Genomic DNA, 22935 nt, shown 5'->3' with positions numbered 1-22935 from the left:
AATAAGTGAATAAATAAGCAATAAATATTGAGAACATGAGATGAGGAGTCATTGAAAGTGAGTCAATAGGTTGTGGAAACGTTTCAATGACGAGCAAGTGAAGTTATCTCAATTGGTTCAAGAGCCTGATGGTTAAGGTCCATATGCCTATCTCAGAGTTTCTTAAATGCCCCTAAAGTATCAGCCTCTACCATCACCTGTTGGAGGATGTTCCACACACCTACCACTCTTGTGTAAAAAACTTAACTCAGCCTGATACTTTCCACCTTATATTAACTATTCCTACCCTGGACAAAGTCTCTGTTTATGCTAACTACTAAATGCTATCGTGCTGTTTATTTCATGCTGTTAACTACCCCAAAATTTCAAAGTTTTATACATTAACTCTACAAGCCTACTGCACAACCAGATCTCTGGCTTATTTTCCACCCAGGTCTGTCTGTAAGCATGTTGTGTATAAATTAACACATGGCCTCAATAGACTCTTCAATGTAATTAATCAGATTTAACTGGCTGTCTCTCGACTTATTTTTGATGCCAAGTAGAACAGATGGTTACTTAAACTTTCACCTATTTCTCTATTAGGTTACTGATCCTGCCGAACTTTGCCTGGGATGCCCTCTGTTCAAGAAGCAGAGAGGGCAAGGGAAAAATTAGAGCCAGGCTCCTCAAGAATCAGGTTTGAAAATAGTTTTGCATGCAAAGACAGGTAAAGTTTAAAAAACTACACGTGAACAAAGACTGACAACTAACTGATGTGCGACAGAAGATGAACTGTGCAAATACAATAAAAACATGATAGATAGATAGATAGATAGATAGATAGTATTGAGAACATGAGTCGTAGAGTCCTTGAAAGTGAGTCCACAGGTTGTGGACTCCTGCCAAAGAGCTTTGGCCTGAAACATTGACTGTACTCTTTTCCTAGATGCTGCCCGGCCTGCTGAGTTCCTCCAGCATTCTGTGTACGTTGCCATAGGTTGTGGAATCTGTTAAGTGTTGAGGGGAGTGAAATTGTTGACAATGGTTCAGGAACCTGATGGTTAAAGGGTAATAATTGTTCCTGAACCTCGTGGTATGGGAACCCACTGCTATATATGCCAATCATAATTTTATATGCCTCTATAAGATCACCACTCAACCTCCTTCGCTTCAGAAAGAACAGTCCCAGTTGACTGAATTTCTCCTTACAATGCAAGCCCTCAGAGCTGTTACATAATTTGAGAAGCAGCCCCATTACATCAGTCTGCTCGCCAATAGGTTTCTGACATGAACACACAGACAAAAAATACCTTCCATGTTTAAAGGTAAATGAACAAATCTCAAATAATGTTGCCATGGATGGAGAGTCTAGACGTGCCAACAATTCTTGATCCATTTTGCCATGGGTGGAAAGTTAAGACATGTTAAGATGTTAAAACAAATTGGGGGGGGGGGAATAGTTGTTAGATTATGGAATGAAATATTAAAATGAATGAAGCAGACTGCAAGATGAATCTCATAAATAATTATACAGGCTGGGACAGAAAACCTTCAATTCACCTGGAACAGAGCAAGGTTGTTCAAAATTCGAAATTCAAAGTAAATTTATAATCAAAGTACAAATATGTCACCATATACAACCCTGAGATTTGTTTTCTTGCAGGCATTCACAGTAGAATTCACAAGAAACACAGTAGAATCAATGAAAGTCTCCACACAACAGGACAGAGAGCAGCCAATATGCAAACAATAAAACAAACTGTGCAAATACAAAAAGAGAAAAAAAATGATCAATAAATACTGAATACATGAAACTAAGAGTCCTTGAGGTTGAGTCCATAGGTGTGGGAACAGTTCAGTGAAGGGCGAGTGAAGTTGAGTGAAGTCTGGAGACTGTCACACATGTGGACAGTAAACTCTTACAAGTCTATTACAAATGGTTGAGTATGATAGCTGCTCTCTGAACAGTAATTCTATATAATTCTGCAAGTTTTGAATTTGTAGTAAACTCATTCCGTCAAGACAATTCCATCCTTGTCATCTGTAGTAACTCAGGACGTGCTGCCTCAGGAAGGCAACATCAATCAAAAACCCTTTTCAACCCGGGCCATGCCATCTTCTCACAGCTACCACTGGGCAGAAGGTAAAGAAGCCTGAAGTCCCACACAAACAGATTCAAGAAGTGCAACTTCCCTTTAAACATTCAGTTCTTAATGTAACTAGCAAAATCCTAATCATTACACTTCAGCAACATTATGACCATCTTGCCGCAAACTGGGCTCTGGTTCTAATTGTGTTCTCCTGTAAAAAAAAGATTCATTTATTTAGTTTGTTGTTTATATGACACTACATTCTTGTGATGCTGCTGCAAGTAAGGTTTTCATTGCACCTGTGCATACACGTACTTGTGCAGATAACAATAAACTGTCAGCTCGTACTCCTTCCACTGCCCCCATCTTCTTATTCTGGCTTCTTCCCCTTTCTTTTCCAGTTCCGATGAAGCATCACAGCCCAAAATGTCAACTGCTTATTCCCCTCCCTAGACGCTGCCTGACCTGCTGAGTTCTTCCAGCATTTTGTATGTGTTGCTCTGGATTTCCATCATGCAGAGGGAGATTGAAAACATGGCTGAGTGGTCCCGCAACAACAATAATCTTACTCATTGTCAGCACGACCAAGGAGCTGTTTATTGACTTCAAAAGGAGGAAACCAGAGGTCCATCAGCAAGTCTTCATCGGAGGTGGAGAGGGTCAGCAACTTTAAAGTCGTCAGTATTATCATTTCAGACGACCTGTCCTCTGGGCCCAGTATGTAAGTGCAATTATGACGAAAGCACGGCAGTGCCTCTACTTCCTCAGGAGTTTGGAAAGATTCATGACATCTAGAAACTTTGACCAACTTCTATAGATATGTGGTGGAGGATATATTGACTGACTGCATGATCGCCTGGTATTGAAATACCAATGTCCTTGAATGGAAAATCCTACAAAAAGCAGTGGATATGGCCCAGTCCACGGCAGGTAAAACCCTCCCACTATTGAGAGCATCTACATCCACAACCAGTGGACTCACTTTCAAGGAGTCATCATCTATATTCTCAATACTTATTGCTTATTAATTTAATATTATTATTTCTTTCTTTTTGTATTTGAATAGTTTGTTGTCTTTTGCACACCAGTTGAACTCCTAAATCGGTGTGGTCTCTTATTGATTCTATTATGGTTACTATTCTATTATGGATTTACTGAGCATGCCTGCAAGAAAATGAATCACAGGGTTGTATATGGTGACATATGTATTTTGATTATAAATTTACTTTGAACTTAGTGGAACCCCTTGTGTTTATGCCCAGCCTATCTGATCTCTGTTTGTAACTCAAGACATCCAATCCACCCAGCATCCTTGATAATCTTTTCTACACGCTCACTGGTTTAATCACATATTTCCCGTAGTCTAGTGACTAGAACCACACACAATGCTTCAAGTATAGCCTAACAATAATTTAGTATATTGTAACATGATGTTCCAGCTCTTGTACTCGATGTCTCATCTTGAAAGCACACCCCTTTCAAGAATGCATATCAACAAGGACATGAGGCCATAAGGGGAGACTGATTAAATGTTTCCAACATCAGGAAACTTCTTTATGCAGCAAGTTGTGGACGCATGGAATAAGCTACCTATTTGCATAGTTGAGAGTAGTACCTTAGAGACTTTCAAATCAAAACCCAATAGTTATTTCAACACACTATGTGAATAGGAATTTGGCAAGCTTTGTTGGGCCAAATGGTCTGTTCTTGTCAAAAACTTTCTAATATTCCATATCCTGTACCCTCTAAGTCTCTCTGTTCACTAACTGTGTATGCTCTTCCCTGGTGTAACTTCCCACTAAGTATATTAGCTTTATTTGACACATGTACATCGAAATAGCGAAACATACAGTGAAATGCGTTGTTTGCTTCAAGTCAAATCAGCCAGGATGGTGCTAGGCAACTGAAACATCAACTGTTTATTTACTTCGATAGAAACTGTGTGACCTGCTGAGTTCCTCCAGCATTTTGTGTGGGTTGCTCTGGATTTCCAGCACCTGTAGAATCTCTTGTGTTTATGACAATAAACTTGACTTTGATTGATTAGCCTGTCATGCAACAGACTTGCCAAGTCTGCGATGAAAGTGGGTTTCAAAATGGGAGGGGGGGTGTATAAATAACAAAAACTGCCCCATGACAGATGAAAGAGTGATCTGATGAGGAGAGAGTATGGACTGCTTTGTCCCTTGTCGAGAAAGAAAATTTAGAAAAGGTTTTGAAAGTCACAAAAGTGAGAATATTTTAATCTCATTGGTGACAAGGGTAAAAATTATTTTAAAGCAATGAAAATGGATTTGAGGATTTCAGTGATGAATCCAAACTTTAAAGGTTGTGAAATGCAAAGATAGAAATAGGGTTTAAATTATGGGCAGACACATGACAGATGAAATTTAACAGAGGAGTGTGAAGTGTTACTCTCTGCAAGAAAGAGTAAGGATTAGCAATGTAAATTAGGGGACACAGCTCTAACAGGCATACAGAGAGATCTGGGACATATGCTGAGAAATGATATCGGAAGACAAGGCACATTGGGAAAGGCTTAGCTGATTCTATGATTTACAGAGAAGCAAGGAATGTAACAGTAAGCTTTATGAAATGTTGATGGTCACATTTTTAAACACAAGAGGTTCTGGAAATCCAGAGCTACACACACAAAATGCAGGAGGAATTCACCAGTACAGGCAGCATCTATGGAAATGAATGAACAGTCGATGGTTCAGGCTGAGATCCTTCATCAGGACTGGAAAGGAAGGGGGAAGATGCTGGATAAAGGTGGTGAGGGGAGGGGGAGGAGGACAAGCTCGAAGGTGATAGGTCAGGGGTTCCCAACATTTTTTATTCCATGAACTCCTACCATTAACCGAGGGGTCCATGGACCAGGTTGGGAACCCCTGTGGTGAAGCCAGGCGGGTGGGGTAGGGGGAATGAGGTAAGAAGCTGGGAGGTGATAAGTGAAAAAAACAAAGGGCTGGAGAAGAGGGAATCTGATAGAAAAAGAGAGGGAATCACGGGAGAGAGGGAAAGAGGAGGGCTACCGGGGAAAGTGATAAGGTGATAGGTAGGTGAGAAGAAGAGGTAAGAGGGGTGTCACAGTGTAAAAATGAAGGAGAGGGAAGGGGAACCTGAGGGAGAATTTCTCCTCTCAGAGGGTAGTGAGAATGTGGAACAAACTGCCAGCAGAAGTGTGGGTACAGATTTGATTTCAACATTTAAGAGAAATTTGGATAAGTACATGGATGGGAGAGTTATGGAGGGCTATGTTCCAGGTGCAGGTTGATGGAAGTAGGCAGAATAATAGCTTGGCATGGACTAGATGTGTTCTGTTTTGTAACTTAAGAACACTAAACTAATTCAAAGGAAGATATTGGAGTCCAAAATGTGAGCTAATCTTCGCGTTTACTTTAAGCAAACATGTATCATGTGATGACCTACACAATTTGTTTATATATATATATACATACACATACACACACACAAGGATACTCAAATATTACTGAAATATTAAATATACAAGATGGGCTGAAAGGCCTGTTTCTGTGCTGTCATGTTCAATGACTCTATAATGTGGAAACAGGGTCTTCGGCCCCATTCGTCTACATCAACGCTGTTGTCCAGCAACCGAGTCCCACCTTTGGCCCACAGCCCTCTAAGCCTCTCCTGTCCATGTATCTTTTAAATGTTGCTCATGTGCCCACCTCATCCAGTATTTCTGGCAGCTCGTTCTGAATGCACACTACTTTTTGCATGAAGAAGCTGCCTCTGATGTCCTTTTCAAATCTCTCACCTCTAAATCTGCAACCGCCGCTTCTGGCTTTTAGAGTTGGACTTGGTTTATTGTTGTCACCGAGGGACAGTGTGAAGCTTGTCTTGCATATTGTTCAGCACATCAAGCTATTATACAATGCATTGAGGTAGAACAAGGTAAAACAATAACAGAATGAAGAATAAACTCAAACAACAGGAATTCTGCAGATGCTGGAAATTCAAGCAACACACATCAAAGTTGCTGGTGAACGCAGCAGGCCAGGCAGCATCTCTAGGAAGAGGTGCAGTCGACATTTCAGGCCAAGACCCTTCGTCAGGACTAACTGAAGGAAGAGTGAGTAAGGGATTTGAAAGTTGGAGAGGGAGGGGGAGATCCAAAATGATAGGAGAAGACAGGAGGGGGAGGGATGGAGCCAAGAGCTGGACAGGTGATAGGCAAAAGGGATACGAGAGGATCATGGGACAGGAGGTCCGGGAAGAAAGACGGGGGGGGGGGGGTGGAACCCAGAGGATGGGCAAGAGGTATATTCAGAGGGACAGAGGGAGAAAAAGGAGAGTGAGAGAAAGAATGTGTGCATAAAAATAAGTAACAGATGGGGTACGAGGGAGAGGTGGGGCATTAGCGGAAGTTAGAGAAGTCGATGTTCATGCCATCAGGTTGGAGGCTACCCAGACGGAATATAACGTGTTGTTCCTCCAACCTGAGTGTGGCTTCATCTTTACAGTAGAGGAGGCCGTGGATAGACATGTCAGAATGGGAATGGGATGTGGAATTAAAATGTGTGGCCACTGGGAGATCCTGCTTTGCCTGGCGGACAGAGCGTAGGTGTTCAGCGAAGCGGTCTCCCAGTCTGCGTCGGGTCTCGCCAATATATAAAAGGGAGCACCGGACGCAGTATATCACCCCAGTCGACTCACAGATGAAGTGTCGCCTCACCTGGAAGGACTGTCTGGGGCCCTGAATGGTGGTAAGGGAGGAAGTGTAAGGGCATGTGTAGCACTTGTTCCGCTTACACGGATAAGTGCCAGATCAGTGGGGAGGGATGGGGGGACGAATGGACAAGGGAGTCGCGTATGGAGCGATCCCTATAAACTGTTGGGAAGGAGCTAAAGGAGCCTGAAGGCACACATTCGGATATTCAGGAACAGCTTCTTCCCCTCTGCCATCCGATTTCTGAATGAACATTGAACCCATGAACACTACCTCACTACTTTTTTATTTGTTATTTTGCACTACTTATTTTAATTTAACTATTTAATAAACATTTATATACTTAATATACACAAAATGCTGGAGGTACTCGGCAGGGCTGGCAGCATCTATGGAAGAGTACAGTTAATGTTTTGGGCCAACATTGACTGTTCTCTTTTCCATAGATTCTGCCTGGCCTGCTGAGTTCCTCCAGCATTTAGCGTGTGTTGCTTGGATTTCCAGCATCTGAAGATTTTCTCTTGTTTTTTCTTACTATAACTCTTTTTTTCCTCTATTTACTTATCATGTATTTCATTGTACTGCTGGCATAAAGGTAACAAATTTTTACGACATATGCTGGAGGACCCTCTCCAGTTTCAGCACATCCTTTTTTTAAGATAAAGGGCCCAAAACTGCTCACAATACTCCAAGTGAGGCCTCACCAGTGTTTTATAAAGTCTCAACATGGCATCAAATGATCCATAAATATTCTGGCAAGCCAAATGGCTGAAGTTGTTCGGGTAGGTTTAATCTAATTGGCAGAGGGACGGAAAGCAGAGTGATAGTGCTGAAGATGAGGTAGTTGTTTTACAAACAAAGGCAATGTGTAGTGAGGGTCCAAGCAAGGACAGGCTGATGACTGGGAAACATTGCAGTCAACGGGATGAGTTGCATCGTAAAAGGCGGAGAAAATTGAAAAGGGTGAACACAGTACTCAAAAGTTTGTTATATTTGAATGCGCACAGCATACAGAATAAGGTAGATGAACTTGTAGCACAGTTACAGATTGGCATATATGATGTTGTAAGCATCACCAAATCATGACTGAAAGAAGATTATAGCTGGGAGCTTAGTGTCCAAGGATACACATTGTATCAAAAGGACAGGCAGGAAGGTAGTCGGGTGGGGGGGGGGGGCGATGTTGTACGGTTGGTAAAAAATGTAACTAAACCATTAGAAAGAGGTGACATAGGGTTAGAAGGTGTTGAATCGTTGTGGGTAGAGATAAGGAACTGCAAGGGTAAAAAGACCTTGATGGGAGTGATATACAGTCCCCTAAACAGTAGTAAGCATGTGGTCTACACATTACAAAGGGAGATAGAAAATGTATGCCAAAAGGGTGATGTTATAATCATCACAGGGGATTAAATATGCTAGTAGATTGGGAAAATCAGGTTGGTGCTGGATGACCGGAGAGGAATTTCTAGAATGCCAATGAGATGGCTTTTCAGAGCAGCTTGTGGTTGAGCCCATTTGGGGATCAGCTATTCTGGATTGGGTGTTGTGCAATGAACCAGAATTGATTAGAGACCTTAAGGTAAAAGAACCCTTAGAGGGACAAGTGATCAGAATATGAGAAATTTGAGAAGGAGAAGCTAGTCAGATGTATCAGTATTACAGTGGAGTAAAGGAAATTACAGAAGCATGGGGAAGAGTTGGCCAATATTGATTGGAAAAGAACACTGGCAGGGATGATGGCAGAGCAGCAATGACTGGAATTTCTGGAAGCAATTCAGAAGGCACAGAATATATAAATTCCAAAGAGGAAGAAGTATTCAAAAAGCAAGATGACACAACCATGGCTAACAAAAGAAAGTCAAAGCCAACATAAAAGCCAAAGAGTGGTCATATAATAGAGCAAAAATTTAGGGTGAAGTTAGAAGATTGGGAAGCTTTTAAAAACCAACAGAAGGCAACTAAAGAAGTCATTAAGGTAAAGATGGAATAAAAAAGTAAGCTCGTCAATAATATTAATGGGGATTCCAAAACTTTCTTCTGATAAATAAAGTATAAAAGAGAGGTGAGAGTGGATACTGGACCGCTGGAAAACAATGCTGGAGAGGTAGTAATGGCAGACAAACTGAATAAGTATTGTCAATCAGTCTTCACTCTGGAAGACACTAGCTGTATGGTGCAAGTTCCAAAGTGTCAGGGGTCAGAAGTATGTGAAGTTGCCATTACTAGGCAGAAGGTTCCTAGGAAATTGAAAAGCCACTGGAGCCAGATGGGGTTCTGAAAGTGATGGCTGAAGAGATTGTGGAGGCATTAATAATGATCTTTCAAGAAGCACTAGATTCTGGAATGGTTCTGGAGACCAGAAAATTGTAAATATCACTCCACTCTTCAAGAAGGGAGAGGGGCAGAAGAAGGGAAATTATAGGCCAGTTGGTCTGACCTCAGTGGTTGGGAAGATGTCGAAGTCGATTGTTAAGGATGTGGTTTTGGGGTACTTGGTGACACATGATAAAATAGGCTGTAATCAGCATGGTTTTCTGAAGGGAAAATCTTGCCTGACATATCTGTTGGAAAGCCTTGAAGGAATAACACACAGGATAGACAAAGGTGAATCGGTGTACTTGGATTTTCAGAAGGTCTTTGACAAGATGCCACAAATGAGGCTGCTTAACAAGGTAAGAGCCCATGGTCTTACACTAAAGATTCTAGCATGGATAAACCAGTGGCTGATTGGCAGGAGCAAAGAGTAGGAATAAAGGGAGACATTTCTGCTTGGTGTTCCACAGGAGTCTGTTTTGAGATTACTTCATTTACATTATAATTGATGGTTTTGTTGCAGTTTGTGGATGATATGAAGATAAGTGGGGGGGGGCAGATAGTTTTGTGGAAGTAGAGAGGATACAGAAGGACTTACATTAGGAGAATAGACAAAGCGGCAGATGGAATATAGTGCCAGGAAGTGGATTGTCATGCACTCCGGTAGAAGAACTAAAAAGGTAGACTATTTTCTGAATGGAGAGATAATTCAAAAATCTGAGGCTCAAAGGGACTTCAGAGTCCTTGTGCAGGAATTCCTAAAGGTTACTTAGAATGTTTTGTCTTTGATGAGTAAAGCAAATGAGACACTAGCATTCATTTCAAGAGGCCCAGAACTTGAAAGCAAGGATGTAATGCTCAGGCTTTATAAAGCACTAATGAGGCCTCATTGGAGTATTGTGAGCATTTTTGTATAGCCACCCCACCCCCCCAACCCCGCCAATCTCCTATACTTCAGGGAAGCTGTGCCTCTTCTCCTTGAAAAAGAGTATGGCAAAATGAGTTCTGATGGAGGTATTTAAAATTATGATGAATCTAAATAAATAGTCTCTGAGTACATTGGGAGAAGGAGAAAAGGTTAGAGGAGAAGGACTGATGGCATTTGACGAAAGAACCAAATAACAGGAAGAGAAAGAACCTTCTCATATTTACTGTGATTAATAATTGGATTGCAGTGCTGGTAGTGATTGCAGTGAGTGGAGGTAGACTGAATCATTGGAGCTTGATACACATCTCAAAGGAAAACATTTACAGAACTATGGGGAGAAGGTGGGCGAGTAGGGTTGTTAACAATAGGTTCTGCAGATGCTGGAAATCCAGGGCAACACACAAAAAATGCTGGAAGAACTTAGCAGGTCAGGCAGTGTCTACAGAGAGGAACAAACTGTCAACGTTTCAGGCCGAGACCCTTCATCAGGACTGGGGTGTGGGGGGGGGGGGAGGTGGGGGAGGGGAAGGTCTACAAGCTGGCAAGTGATTGCCGAAACCAATTGAAGGGGAAGGTGAGTGAATGGGGCAGCGGGGATGAAATAAGAAGTTGGGATGTGATAGGCGGAAGAGGTAAAGGTCTGAAAAAGAAGGAATCTGATTGGAGAGGAAAGAGGACCATGGGAGAAAGGGAAGGTGGACGGGACCCAGGGTGGGGTGATAGCAGGTGAGGAGAAGGGGTAAGAGTGGAACAGAAATAAGGAATGGAAAATGAAAGAAGGGGGAGAGTTGATAATCTTGCTTAGAGCTGACTCCAACTGCCCAATATTGTGGGCAAGCTATGTAGGCAGTGGAATGTGCGACGCTTGCTTGCTGCCTCCAGCACATCTTCAGATTATGCTGATTATTAACACAAATGATGCATTTCATTGTGTGTTTTGATGTATATGTGATAAATAAATGAATCTAAATCCAAACCCGACAGGCTGAGGGACTTTGCAACTTTTCCGTGATTCTGTGGAGGCAGCTAGGAGCTCAGTGGGGAAATCTCCACCCAGATAGCAGTGAAACGGTGAAACTGGCATCCACGGGGTCTGAAAAGATGGAGTGTGGGTTTCACAGCAAATCAAAATCAAATTAAATTTGTCATCGAAGTATGCATATCTCACAACCTTGTAGACAACCTTGAGATTCATTTTCTTGCGGGCATTGATAGGAAAGTAGAGAAATACAATAGAATCTACGAAAAGGCGATACATAAAGTAAGACTGACAACCAACATGCAAAAGAAGACAAAATTGTGCAGATATAAAAAAATTAATACTGAGAACATGTCAGACACAATCTCTTTCAAGGACTCAATAACTTACAGAGCCATAGAAAACTACAACATAGAACCAGGCCCCTCATCCCAACTAGTTCATGCTGAACCATTTAAATTGCCTAGGTTGATGGGACTAGGCAGATTAAATGGTTAGGCATGGACTGGATGGGCCAAAGGGCTTGTTTCTGTGCTGCAGTTTTCTATGAGTCTATAAGGCTCCGGTAAAATGGCAGCACGCTCCATGTACAATCAAAGGTGCATTTGCTCATCCTATGCTTTTTAAGATCTCAAGTTCCTACTGGATATTAAGAACACCAAGTACTGTAGGACTCTTCCATCAGCGAGATGATCCACGTGATGGATTTGGTGCGTACCACTGCTGCATTATCGCCTGGACTTGGTGATAGTGTACCGTTGTGCTATCATGGCGCACGGTGCAAGTGATCGTATTGGGATTGCAAGACCCTGTTGGACGTCGGTAGCGTAGAATGCTGCAAGCTTTCTGCTGCCTGTGCACCGCCGGTACCCGAATGCAGCTGGGAACCCATGGCAGCCAGCTGTTCATTAATGCCTCCCAGGTCAACACAAAACCAATGAGAGATAATGAACAGACAAAGGTCTTGGGTGCTTGAATCAGAGATTCAGAGGTGGCAGATGGCTGTCGGAACTGTAGGCTGACACCCATCACACAGTTGGGGGTGACATTCAGCGTTAATGCAACCCACTCATTTGCCTTACTGTGATCTCAAAGATTACAATTACTGCACAATTAAGAGATCTGTTTTTATTACAAAGGACCGTATGCCAATCCTCTACATGTAGTCCCCCAGCCCTTTAAAGTACACTGCTGTGCTTGTGGAACAAATATCCAGGGAAGCATGCTTGTCTGTGTTAGGAAATGTCTACAAAAACATCAGCAGTCAATTCTGAACAGTGCTATCTATTTCACCCTCCACTCATCATCTCTGCATGGCTGTGCCCTGCCTGAATGACTCACAATGACCAAGTTAAATCATTGTCAGTACAACTACGCGGGCCGAAGAGAGGGCGATCGTCCAGGTGCAGGTCACTGGGACTATGCAGATTAATAATTCAGTATGGACTCGATGGGCCAAAGGGCCCCTTTCTTTGCTGTAGTGTTCTATGACTTTATGAAAACAAAAACAAAAACAAAAAACTGCAGATGGTGTAAATTGGAAACTGTAATCAGATTCAGAATCAGAATAATTATCACTGACATATGTCATGAAATCTGTTCTTTTGTGGCAGCAGTACAGTGCACTATATAAAAATATACAATAAATTACAAGAAATAAACATTCAGTGGCCACTTTATGAACATCCTGTAATTCAGATTTTTATCACAGTTTTTACATACAATTGTTGACAAAATACTGTGTAAAGGTGTTTTCGCCCACAGAAGTGCTGCTCACTGGATGTTTTTCATTTTTCACACCATTTTCTATGAATTCCAGAGACTCTGCATGAAAATCCCAGATCATCAGCACATTCTGAGATACTCAAACTACCCTGTCTGGCACCATCATTCCACTGTCAAAGTCACTTAGATCACAATTCTTCTCCATTCTGATGTTTGATGTGCACAACAGCTCAACTTCTTGACCACGTCTGCATGCTTTTATGCATTGAGTTGCTGCCACATGATTGGCTGATTAGATATTTGCACTAACAAGCAGGTGTACAGGTGTACCTAATAAAGTGACCACTGAATGCAAAAAGAGAGCATTATCTGTTCAGAAATCTGATGGTGAGGGAAAAAGCTGTTCCTAAAGCATCGAGTGTGTGTCTTCAGGCTCCTGTACCTCTCTCTGATGGTAGTAATGAGAACAGGCCATGTACTGGGTGACAGGTGTCCTTAATGATGGATACCACCTTTTTGAGGCATTGCTTTTTGAAGATGCCCTCAATGGTAGGGAGGCTAGTACCCATGATAGAGTTGGCTGAGTTTACAATCCTCTGAAGCTTACAAAATACAAAAATGTCAGAACATACACAGCTAAGGAAGTTTTGGAGTGATACAGAAGAGTGCAAAAGTCTTAAGACACCCTGGCTGCGTACTGTATTTTTATGTATTGCACTGCCATAAAGAAAAGCAAAACAAATTTCATGACATATGTGAGTGATGATAAACCTGATCCTGATCTGGGTCTCTACTGTGGACTGAGAGTGGGAAGGGGGCAGGGAGAGGGGGATCATGGTTGGGAAAAGGGGAAGGGAGAGGGGAGGGAGTGGGAAGCACCTGAGATGCATTCTATAATGATCAATAAACCAATTGTTTAGAATCAAATGACCTTGCTTGATGTCTCAGGCCTGGGTGTGTCTGCACATGCGCCAACCCCCAGCCCTGGCATTCCATCTTTGCAACCTGTTTCACACCCATCCCTCAGCATGCCACGCCAGCCTCCAACATCCTTTGCTCCTGCCAGGTTTACAAACTCGCTCACCACTCAACGTTGACAAATACAGTACTGTACAAAAGTCTTAGGCACCCATAGATACGTGCCTAAGACTTTTGCACAGCACTGTAAATGCACACAAATTGATCTGGCTTAGATATGAGTCTTGGTCAGCATGGGCCCATTGGGCCTATGAAATATTCAGGTCAAGATGTAGAGAGCGAAGCAAAGTTAAAGACTTTATTCATCCCTCCACAGATGGGAAACAAATTGGACTGCACAAATCTTATCATGTTCATCGTCCTTCTCTCACTCTCTCCATTTTCTTCCCGTCATCCTTTCACGATCCTACTAGCAGACTTCATCAACTCTGCAGTTATCGGTTTTGTCCCACTTTCAAATCTCTTACTAGCTCTTCCTTCAGTTAGTCCTGACGAAGGGTCTCAGCCCGAAATGTCGACTGTACCTCTTCTTAGAGATGCTGCCTGGCCTGCTGCGTTCACCAGCAACTTTGATGTGTGTTGCTTGAATTCCCAGCATCTGCAGAATTCCTCGTGTTTGCGGATTAGTAAGTTGTTGACGCCAAAAGCACGGCAACACTGGCAGGCTGCCCCCAGCACATCCTCGGACTGTGATGCACTTCACTGCATGTTTTGACATACAAGTGATAAATAAAGCTAATCTTTAAAGGATCTTCAAAGGATACAGTCCTCAGCGGCAAATTGGAGATGGAGAAGATGAGCAACTTTAAATTCCTCAGCATTATCAATTACTGAGAAAGCACGGCAGCACCTCAACTTCCTTAGGAATTTCCAAAGATTCTGCATGGCATCTAAAACTTCGACCAACTTATAAAGATGTATGATGGAGATTATATTGACTGGCTGCATCACGACTTGGTATGGAAACACCAATACCCTTGAAATGAAAATTCTACAAAAAGAAGTATATACAGCCCTCCCCATTATTGAGAGCATCTACACCCAGCGTTGACACAGGAAAGCAGCATCCATCATCAGGGACCCCCACCACCCAGGCCATGCTCTCTTCTTTCTGTTGCCATCAGGAAGAAGGTACAGGAGCCTCAGGACTCACACCTCCAGGTTCAGGAACGATAACTACCATCAGGCAGGTGAGAAGAAGAGAATGGCTAATAGGGGAGCCAGAATGGGGAATGGAAAAAGAGAGAAGGGGGAGGGGTTTGTTCATTCCATTAGAAATTAGAAGTTGGCAATAAGGCAAGTTGTATATTGTTTTATATTCTTACAAGGAAAGTCAACATTTTGATTGCCTTCCGATTTGCCTTTTACACCAGCGAGAGGTTACTGTCGGACAATGACCGACGGTAACCAAGGATTACCAGTTAGAACGTTGCATTATGGTGCACTGCACCAGATTACTGCACAAATTGTGCCCATATTTTAAGATGTCTTTCATACGCGATGTTATTTTTAGAAAAGTCACCAATAGCAAGAGACCAGGGGACATCTTGCAGAGAGAAAAATTCAAAACAGATATGTGTCTCTACCACAGTGAAGCATCCGTTTTACCAACACAGTCTTTTTAAGGAGCAGAATGGTGTGGATTAAAAAAAGGTTTATTTATAATTAAATATACAGACTAAAGTGCCATTGAAAGTTGGCTTTCAATCGTTTTTGTGAAAGTATCCCAAGCCCCTCTGAACACATCTGCATCTCTGTACAATATTCCTGCAATTCTAAACTCATCTTCACTGCATTTCGGATAACTAAGTATTAGTGGTCACACCTTGCAGTCCATTGCCAGAACAATCAGTAATTTTTGTACACCAGTGTAATTAAATTTCCAGTAATTTCAGAGACAGCCACCATGAGTAAAATAGTAAATGAAGTGAATCAGAATTTGAATTAAGAAAGGTTAGGAGCGTGGTGGTAATTTTGTGCCACACCCTTAATGCACGAACAAATGGTCTGATAAGGGAAGGGCGCAGGATAAAACTCCAGTTAATCTCTGTCCTGGACTGTTGTAAAGGTAATCGGGCTGGCAGGTGCAACCATTCAATCCCATTCATACTGTGGGTGAAAATGGCACCTATCTCTTTCCCTATCCATATTTTATACAAGTGCCACCTGTCCCACACCTCTCCTGCCGAGCCACATCCTTGTTAATCCCAGCATCCTTGGCTTCCGGAGGGAGAATGAGGGGGGCGGTAGGGGTGGGGTGATGGGAGAGGGGGTGAGCTTGTGTGTGTGGTGAAAAAGAGGAGGGTGGGGAGGGAGAGAGAGGAGGGGGCAAGACAGATATCTATCACATCTATCGCTCCCCATCTTTCACTCTCTCTCTCACTCACATACAGGTATATCTTTCACCACCTATCTATCCCCCAGACAGCAATGCTGAGATATCCAGCTCGGAACCCTGCTGTAATACATCATTATCTTGTGTCACAGCAGATGAAAAGCGCTGGCTTCTGAATTTGCACATGCACTTTCTTCAAACCCCACCCCTCTCACAGCACACCCCTGCATCTTGCTACCCTAGCAACAGCGAGACACGAAGCCAATCAGATCCTGGTTGCTTGTTGAGCACCAGCGAGAGGTTACTGTCGGACAATGACCGACGGTAACCAAGGATTACCAGTTAGAACGTTGCATTATGGTGCACTGCACCTGATTGCTGCACAAATTGTGCCCATATTTTAAGATGTCTTTCATACGCGATGTTATTTTTAGAAAAGTCACTAATAGCAAGAGACTAGGGGAAATAAAATCTTGCAGGGAGAAAAATTCAAAACAGATATCTGTCTCTACCACAGTAAATCATCCGTTTTACCAACACAGTCTTTTTAAGGAGCAGAATGGTGTGGATTAAAAAAAAAGGTTTATTTATAATTAAATATACAGACTAAAGTGCCATTCTTTATTAATCACTAGCTTGGTCTCAGCTGCAGGAAAGGTTTAATCAGGAATATTTTCATGTTTGAGTGACTTTAGCTACAAAAATAGAACGATTCTCTTAGAACAGAGAAGTGTCAAAGGCCTTGAGATAAAGAAAGCAGAAAGCCTGCTCTCACTGGGGAGAAATAAAATAAAAGATCTTTGATTCGAGATCCTGAGGAGAAACAAGACTGTCTGGGGGCACATTCTGAACCCAGTTCATCTATCGATGATTAGGGTTCAATTCCTGCTGCTGTCCGCAAGGAGTTTTGTATGTTCTCCCATGATCATGTGGGCTCCAGTTTCCTCCCACGTTCTTAAGACAGACTAGTGAGTTGTGTGCACACTGTGCTGGTGCTGGAAGCACGGCAACACTCGCGGGCTGCCCAGTACTATCTTCAATGATATGATTTGATGCAAACAATACATTTCACTGTATGTATCGATGTACTTGTGACAGACAGGGGAACAGCAGAGGAGAAGAGGCTGTTTCAGAAACAGTTCTTCTCCTCCACCATCACATTTCTGAAGAAACAATGAACACCATATCTCTATTTTTCCTATTATTACACTACTTATTTAATTTTTACTATATCCACATCTTATTGTAATTGATAGAATTTAGTCTCTTATTATTATGTATTGTAACATACTGCTGAGTGGGCATGTGGCCAAGTGGTTAAGACATTGGACTATCGACCTGAAGGTCGTGAGTTCGAGCCCCAGCTGAGGGAATGTGTTGTGTTCTTGAGCAAGGCACTTAATCACACATTGCTCTGCGACGACACTGGTGCCAAGCTGTATGTGTCCTAACAAAGAGGGTAAACAGTCGATATTTTGGGCCAAGACATTTCATCAGGACACTGATGAAGCCCTGATGAATGGTCTCAGCCTGAAACGTCGGCTGTTTACTCTTCTCCACAGATGCTGCTTGGCCTGCTGAGTTCCTCCTACACTTTGTGTGCATTACTCACTGGATGTTTCTTTTTTGTTTTTTGCACCATTCTCTGCGAATTCCAGAGACTATTGTGTGTGAAAATCCCAGGAGATCAGTGTTTTCTGAGATACTGAGTCAATTAGATCACATTTCTTCCCCATTCTGATGTTTAGTCTGAACAAGACCATAGACCATAAGACAAAGGAGCAGAGGTCGGCCATTCCACCCACCGAGTCTGCTCCACCATTTTATCATGAGCTGATCCATTCTCCCATTTAGTCCCACTCCCCCGCCTTCTCACCATAACCTTTGATGCCCTGGCTACTCAGATACCTATTAATCTCTGCCTTAAATACACCCAATGACTTAGCCTCCACTGCTGCCCGTGGCAACAAATTCCATAGATTCACCACCTTCTGACCAAAAAAATTTCTTCACATTTCTGTTCTGAATGGGGACCCTTCAATCCTTAAGTCATGCCCTCTCGTACTAGACTCCCCCATCATGGGAAACAACTTTGCCACATCCACCCTGTCCACGCCTTTCAACATTCGAAATGTTTCTATGAGGTCTCCCCTCATTCTTCTAAACAACTGTGCCTCTAGACCAGAACTGCATGTTTTTTCTGCATTGAGTTGCTCCCACATGATTGGCTGATTAGATATTTGTATTAATAAGCAGGCATACAGGTGTACTTAATAAAGTGACCACTCAGTGTAAGTGCATAAAATTATGAGGGTCTTAGACAGAACAAATAGGAAGAACCTATCTTAGTAGAAAGATCAAAAACCTGGAGACGAGAGTTTAGCAGAGGAGGTGGGGTTCTGGAAATCACTGCCTGGAAGAGTGTTAGAGGTAGAGATCCTGAACACATCTACTTGAAAAGCTATGCTCTGCAAGAGTGTTAGAGGCAGAGATCCTGAACACATCTACTTGAAAAGCTATGCTCTGCAAGGCTATGTGGCAAGAGGGGATTAAGAGGAGATTGAGCTGCCAGCAGAAGTGGTCGATAGCAACATTTAGATCATGAGACAGAGGAGCAAGATTAGGTGGTTCAATTCATTTGCATTTCATCATGACTGATTTAGTTTTCTTTTCAAACCCATTCTCCTCGTCGCTATTGAAACCCTTACTAATTAGGAACCTACCAACCTCTGCTTTAAACAAACCCAATGACTTGGCCTCAACAGCCATCCGGGGTAATGAAGTCCACAGATCCCCAACGCTCTGGCTAAACCATCCCCCTCACCTCTGTTGTAAAGGGACATCCTCGTATTCTTAGGCTGTGTCGCCTATTCCTAGAACTGATGGGTCCATGGACCCCAGGGTGGGAACCCCTGTAGATTCTGCCACTGTTGGAAACGTCCTCTCAACATCCACTCTCTCTAAGCTGTTCAATATTCAGTAGGTCTAAGAGAAGCTTGGATCAGAATATGGATGAGAGAGGAATGGAAGCATATGGTCCGGTTGCAGGTAGATGGGACTAGGTGAGTTTCTTAAATGCCCCTAATGTATCTACGTTTACCACCACCCTGACAGAGTGTTCCATACACCCATCACCCTCTGTGCAATAAAAACTTACCTCTGACATCCTCCTGTACTTTCCACCAATCATCTTAAAATTACTCGCCTCATATTAATTACATCCACCCTGGTAAGAAGTCTCTGGCTGTCCACTAGGACTAGTGGGCACCATGGTTGGCATGGACTAGTTGACCGAAGGGCCTGTGTATGTGCTGTATTGTTCTGGGACTCTAATAGAGATCCAAAAATATACATAGAGGAGGTTTGCATAAGACATCACATCTGATAGGCTCGGGAGATGCTTCTGAGTACTAAGGGTATGCTGCAAGCCTCTCCCAGTACATCGTGGGGTTGTGTTGGTTTGTGACGCAAATAACACATGTATGATCCGATGTACGTGTGACAGATAAATCTGAATCAATGTTTTAGGGAGGGGTGTATAACATTAGATACATACTGGACAGCCACTCATCATCAGTTGAGAAAGGGGTAGGAATCTCTTGGCCAACATTCCTTCTGCCCTCTGTCACATCCTATTTAGCTGTAATCATCCAGCCTGATTGACCCACTGATCTGAGAAGTTTCTGGAAGGCACACAGGGAATTATGAAGTAAATGCAAATGACGTCAACAGCAGTCCTATCGTTGGGAGACGTGTGGGAGTTTCAGCCATGATAGCAGTACATGTATGATCAAGCTTTAGCATATTTTTATTGGGTAAATCAGTTTATCAGTGTTAAATGTGTTGAGACACTGGGTAGTTTTTGTTTTACATACCATTCAGATAGTTTCATCATATCAATGAATTGAGTGAGTACATGGGAAAACAATACCAGAATTCAGGATAAAGTAGTTACAGAGAAAAGGCATACAAGCAGACAGTAGGGTTCAAGGCCATGGCGAGGTGGATCATGAGTACAAGAAATCTGTTTAATAGTCTTACAACAACAGGGTCGAAATTCTCCTTGAGCCTGGTCGTATGAAGAGACATGACTCTCATAACATTAACACAGTGTCTTGTCTATGTGCACAATTTAACATTAACAGATAATATTAACATAAAACACCCTAATAATTAAAGACAAATAACAGGAATTCTGCAGATGCTGGAAATTCAAGCAACACACATCAAAGTTACTGGTGAACACAGCAGGCCAGGCAGCATCTCTAGGAAGAGGTACAGGCGACGTTTCAGAAGGAACTGAAGGAAGAGTGAGTAAGGGATTTGAAAGTTGGAGGGGGAGGGGAGATCCAAAATGATAGGAGAAGACAGGAGGGGGAGGGATGGAGCCAAGAGCTGGACAGGTGATTGGCAAAAGGGGATACGAGAGGATCATGGGACAGGAGGTCCGGGAAGAAAGACAAGGGGGGGGACCCAGAGGATGGGCAAGGGGTATATTCAGAGGGACAGAGGGAGAAAAAGGAGAGTGAGAGAAAGAATGTGTGCATAAAAATAAGTAACAGATGGGGTACGAGGGGGAGGTGGGGCCTTAGCGGAAGTTAGAGAAGTCGATGTTCATGCCATCAGGTTGGAGGCTACCCAGACGGAATATAAGGTGTTGTTCCTCCAACCTGAGTGTGGCTTCATCTTTACAGTAGAGGAGGCCGTGGATAGACATGTCAGAATGGGAATGGGATGTGGAATTAAAATGTGTGGCCACAGGGAGATCCTGCTTTCTCTGGCGGACAGAGCGTAGATGTTCAGCAGAGCGGTCTCCCAGTCTGCGTCGTGTCTCGCCAATATATAAAACCCCACCTACCCTGAACATTCTTTATTTCCCCCCCTCCCATCAGCCTGAAAGCATGTACTACCAGGCTTAAAGACAGCTGCTACCCCACTGTTACTTGACTCTCGAAAGGCCCTCTTGAAAGATAAGATTGGCCTCACAATCTATGACCTTATTGTTTACCTGCACTGCATTTTCGCAAGCTGTTACACTTTGTTGTGCATTGTTATTGTTTTCCCTTGTTCAATGCACTGTGTAATGATTTGACCTCTACATCAAAATGCATGACAAGATTTTCACTGTATCTTGGAAATAGTAAACCAATGCCCAAAATCAGAATGTGCACACTATACCATGAATGGAGAATGATGTCATAATCGCAAGAAATTCAGTAGATGCTAGGAATCCAGAATAACACACACAACATGCTGCCTCTCAAAGTCTAACACTATGTCATAGTCATACTTTATTGATCCTAGGGGAAATTGGTTTTCATTACAGTTGCCCCATAAATAATTAAATAGTAATAAAACCATAAATAGTTAAATAGTAATATGTAAATTATACCAGGAAATAAGTCCAGGACCAGCCTATTGGCTCAGGGTGTCTGACCCTCCAAGGGAGGAGTTGTAAAGTTTGATGGCCACAGGCAGGAATGACTTCCTATGACGCTCTGTGTTGCATCTCGGTAGAATGATTCTCTGGTTGAATGCACTCCTGTGCCCACCCAGTACATTATGTAGTGGATGGGAGACATTGTCCTTGATGGCATGCAACTTGGACAGCATCCTCTTTTCAGACACGACCGTCAGAGAGTCCAGTTCCGTCCCCACAACATCACTGGCCTTACGAATGAGTTTGTTGATTTTGTTGGTGTCTGCTACCCTCAGCCTGCTGCCCCAGCACACAACAGCAAACATGATAGCACTGGCCACCACAGACTCGTAGAACATCCTCAGCATCGTCCGGCAGATGTTAAAGGACCTCAGTCTCCTCAGGAAATAGAGACGGCTCTGACCCTTCTTGTCCCCGTGGTAAGAGGTGAAAAAGGGTAAGGCCAGCCAACGGGGCTCTGGTGAAGCTGTATAGGCCAATCCCCTGTACGGTGATACAGTGGATTACAAAAACATTAATGAATTCCAACCATGACATTGACTTTTGATGATGGAGACAGAAGGCCATCAATGGCCTCTGCTCCACAGGAGGTAAGGGGCCAAGGAAAAGAAGAAGACACACACAAGCTGTTGGAGGAACTCAGCAGGTCATGCAACATCATGAAGAGGAATAAAGAAACAACATTTTGGGCCAAAACTCCCATCAGATGTGCACACTATAAAATTAACAGAGAATTATATCAGTTGTTCACACTAAAATGTTAACAGATCTTTACCATCGTGTGCACCGAGCATCTCAATGGCAGTGCTGTTCCCTCACTGCCCATGGCCCCCCTCACACTCTTACCTTTTTTCCTCCACCACGGACCCTCGGAGACCGAGTAGGACAGGTCCTTGAACTCAATGGTGACAGCAAGTCGCTTGGGCAGGTAGGAGAAGCGGTGGGGCTCCATCACCTTGTTCTCCACTTTCTTCAAGTGTGCCTGGAAGAGGGGATCCTGCCCGGCAGCCGCCCCGTTCGAGACCACCTCATCGACGGAAACGCAAACAGACTTGGGGTCTGCCATGCCTGCTAGAACGGCAAAGTTGTGGGCATACTCGATAAATCTAGTAACCATAATAGCACCAATGAAAAACTGCAACTACAGGGGAGACACCACTGTGCAAAAGACACCAAACAGTGCAAATACAAAAGGAAGGAAAAAATAAATAATAATAATAATAACCATTTGTATGTTAAATTTAAAATGGCTTCTTTGTTATGTTAATCTTTTAAATTGCTGCGTACATAGATTAAAATGGCTTCTATATTATATTAAATGCTGAGAAAGTCTGCAGCTAGACATTTGCCTGGGTTAGTACAGACAGCAGGGTGCTATTAGCCAATGGGCGTTCATGTTATTCTTTCTTGGGGTGATAATGCTGTCTCATATAAATGGGAATGAGGGTTTTTGGCGGGGAGTCGGACGA

General features: G+C 42.9%; 1 protein-coding gene across 1 annotated transcript in view; it reads right to left on the bottom strand.

Annotated features, from left to right (window-relative positions):
- The window catches only part of LOC140199722 (ATP-binding cassette sub-family G member 1), a 71769-nt gene extending 49237 nt beyond the window's left edge, over nucleotides 1-22532 (bottom strand). Inside the window, exon 1 of the mRNA XM_072262200.1 lies at nucleotides 22313-22532. Coding sequence (XP_072118301.1) covers nucleotides 22313-22532 — 220 coding nt within the window. The remainder of the gene's footprint in view (nucleotides 1-22312) is intronic.
- Between the last annotated feature and the right edge of the window lie 403 nt (nucleotides 22533-22935).

The sequence above is a fragment of the Mobula birostris genome, chromosome 6 (genome assembly GCF_030028105.1).
Source record: "Mobula birostris isolate sMobBir1 chromosome 6, sMobBir1.hap1, whole genome shotgun sequence".
Taxonomy (NCBI): Eukaryota; Metazoa; Chordata; class Chondrichthyes; order Myliobatiformes; family Myliobatidae; genus Mobula; species Mobula birostris.
This window is presented reverse-complemented; position numbering and strand designations above follow the sequence as displayed.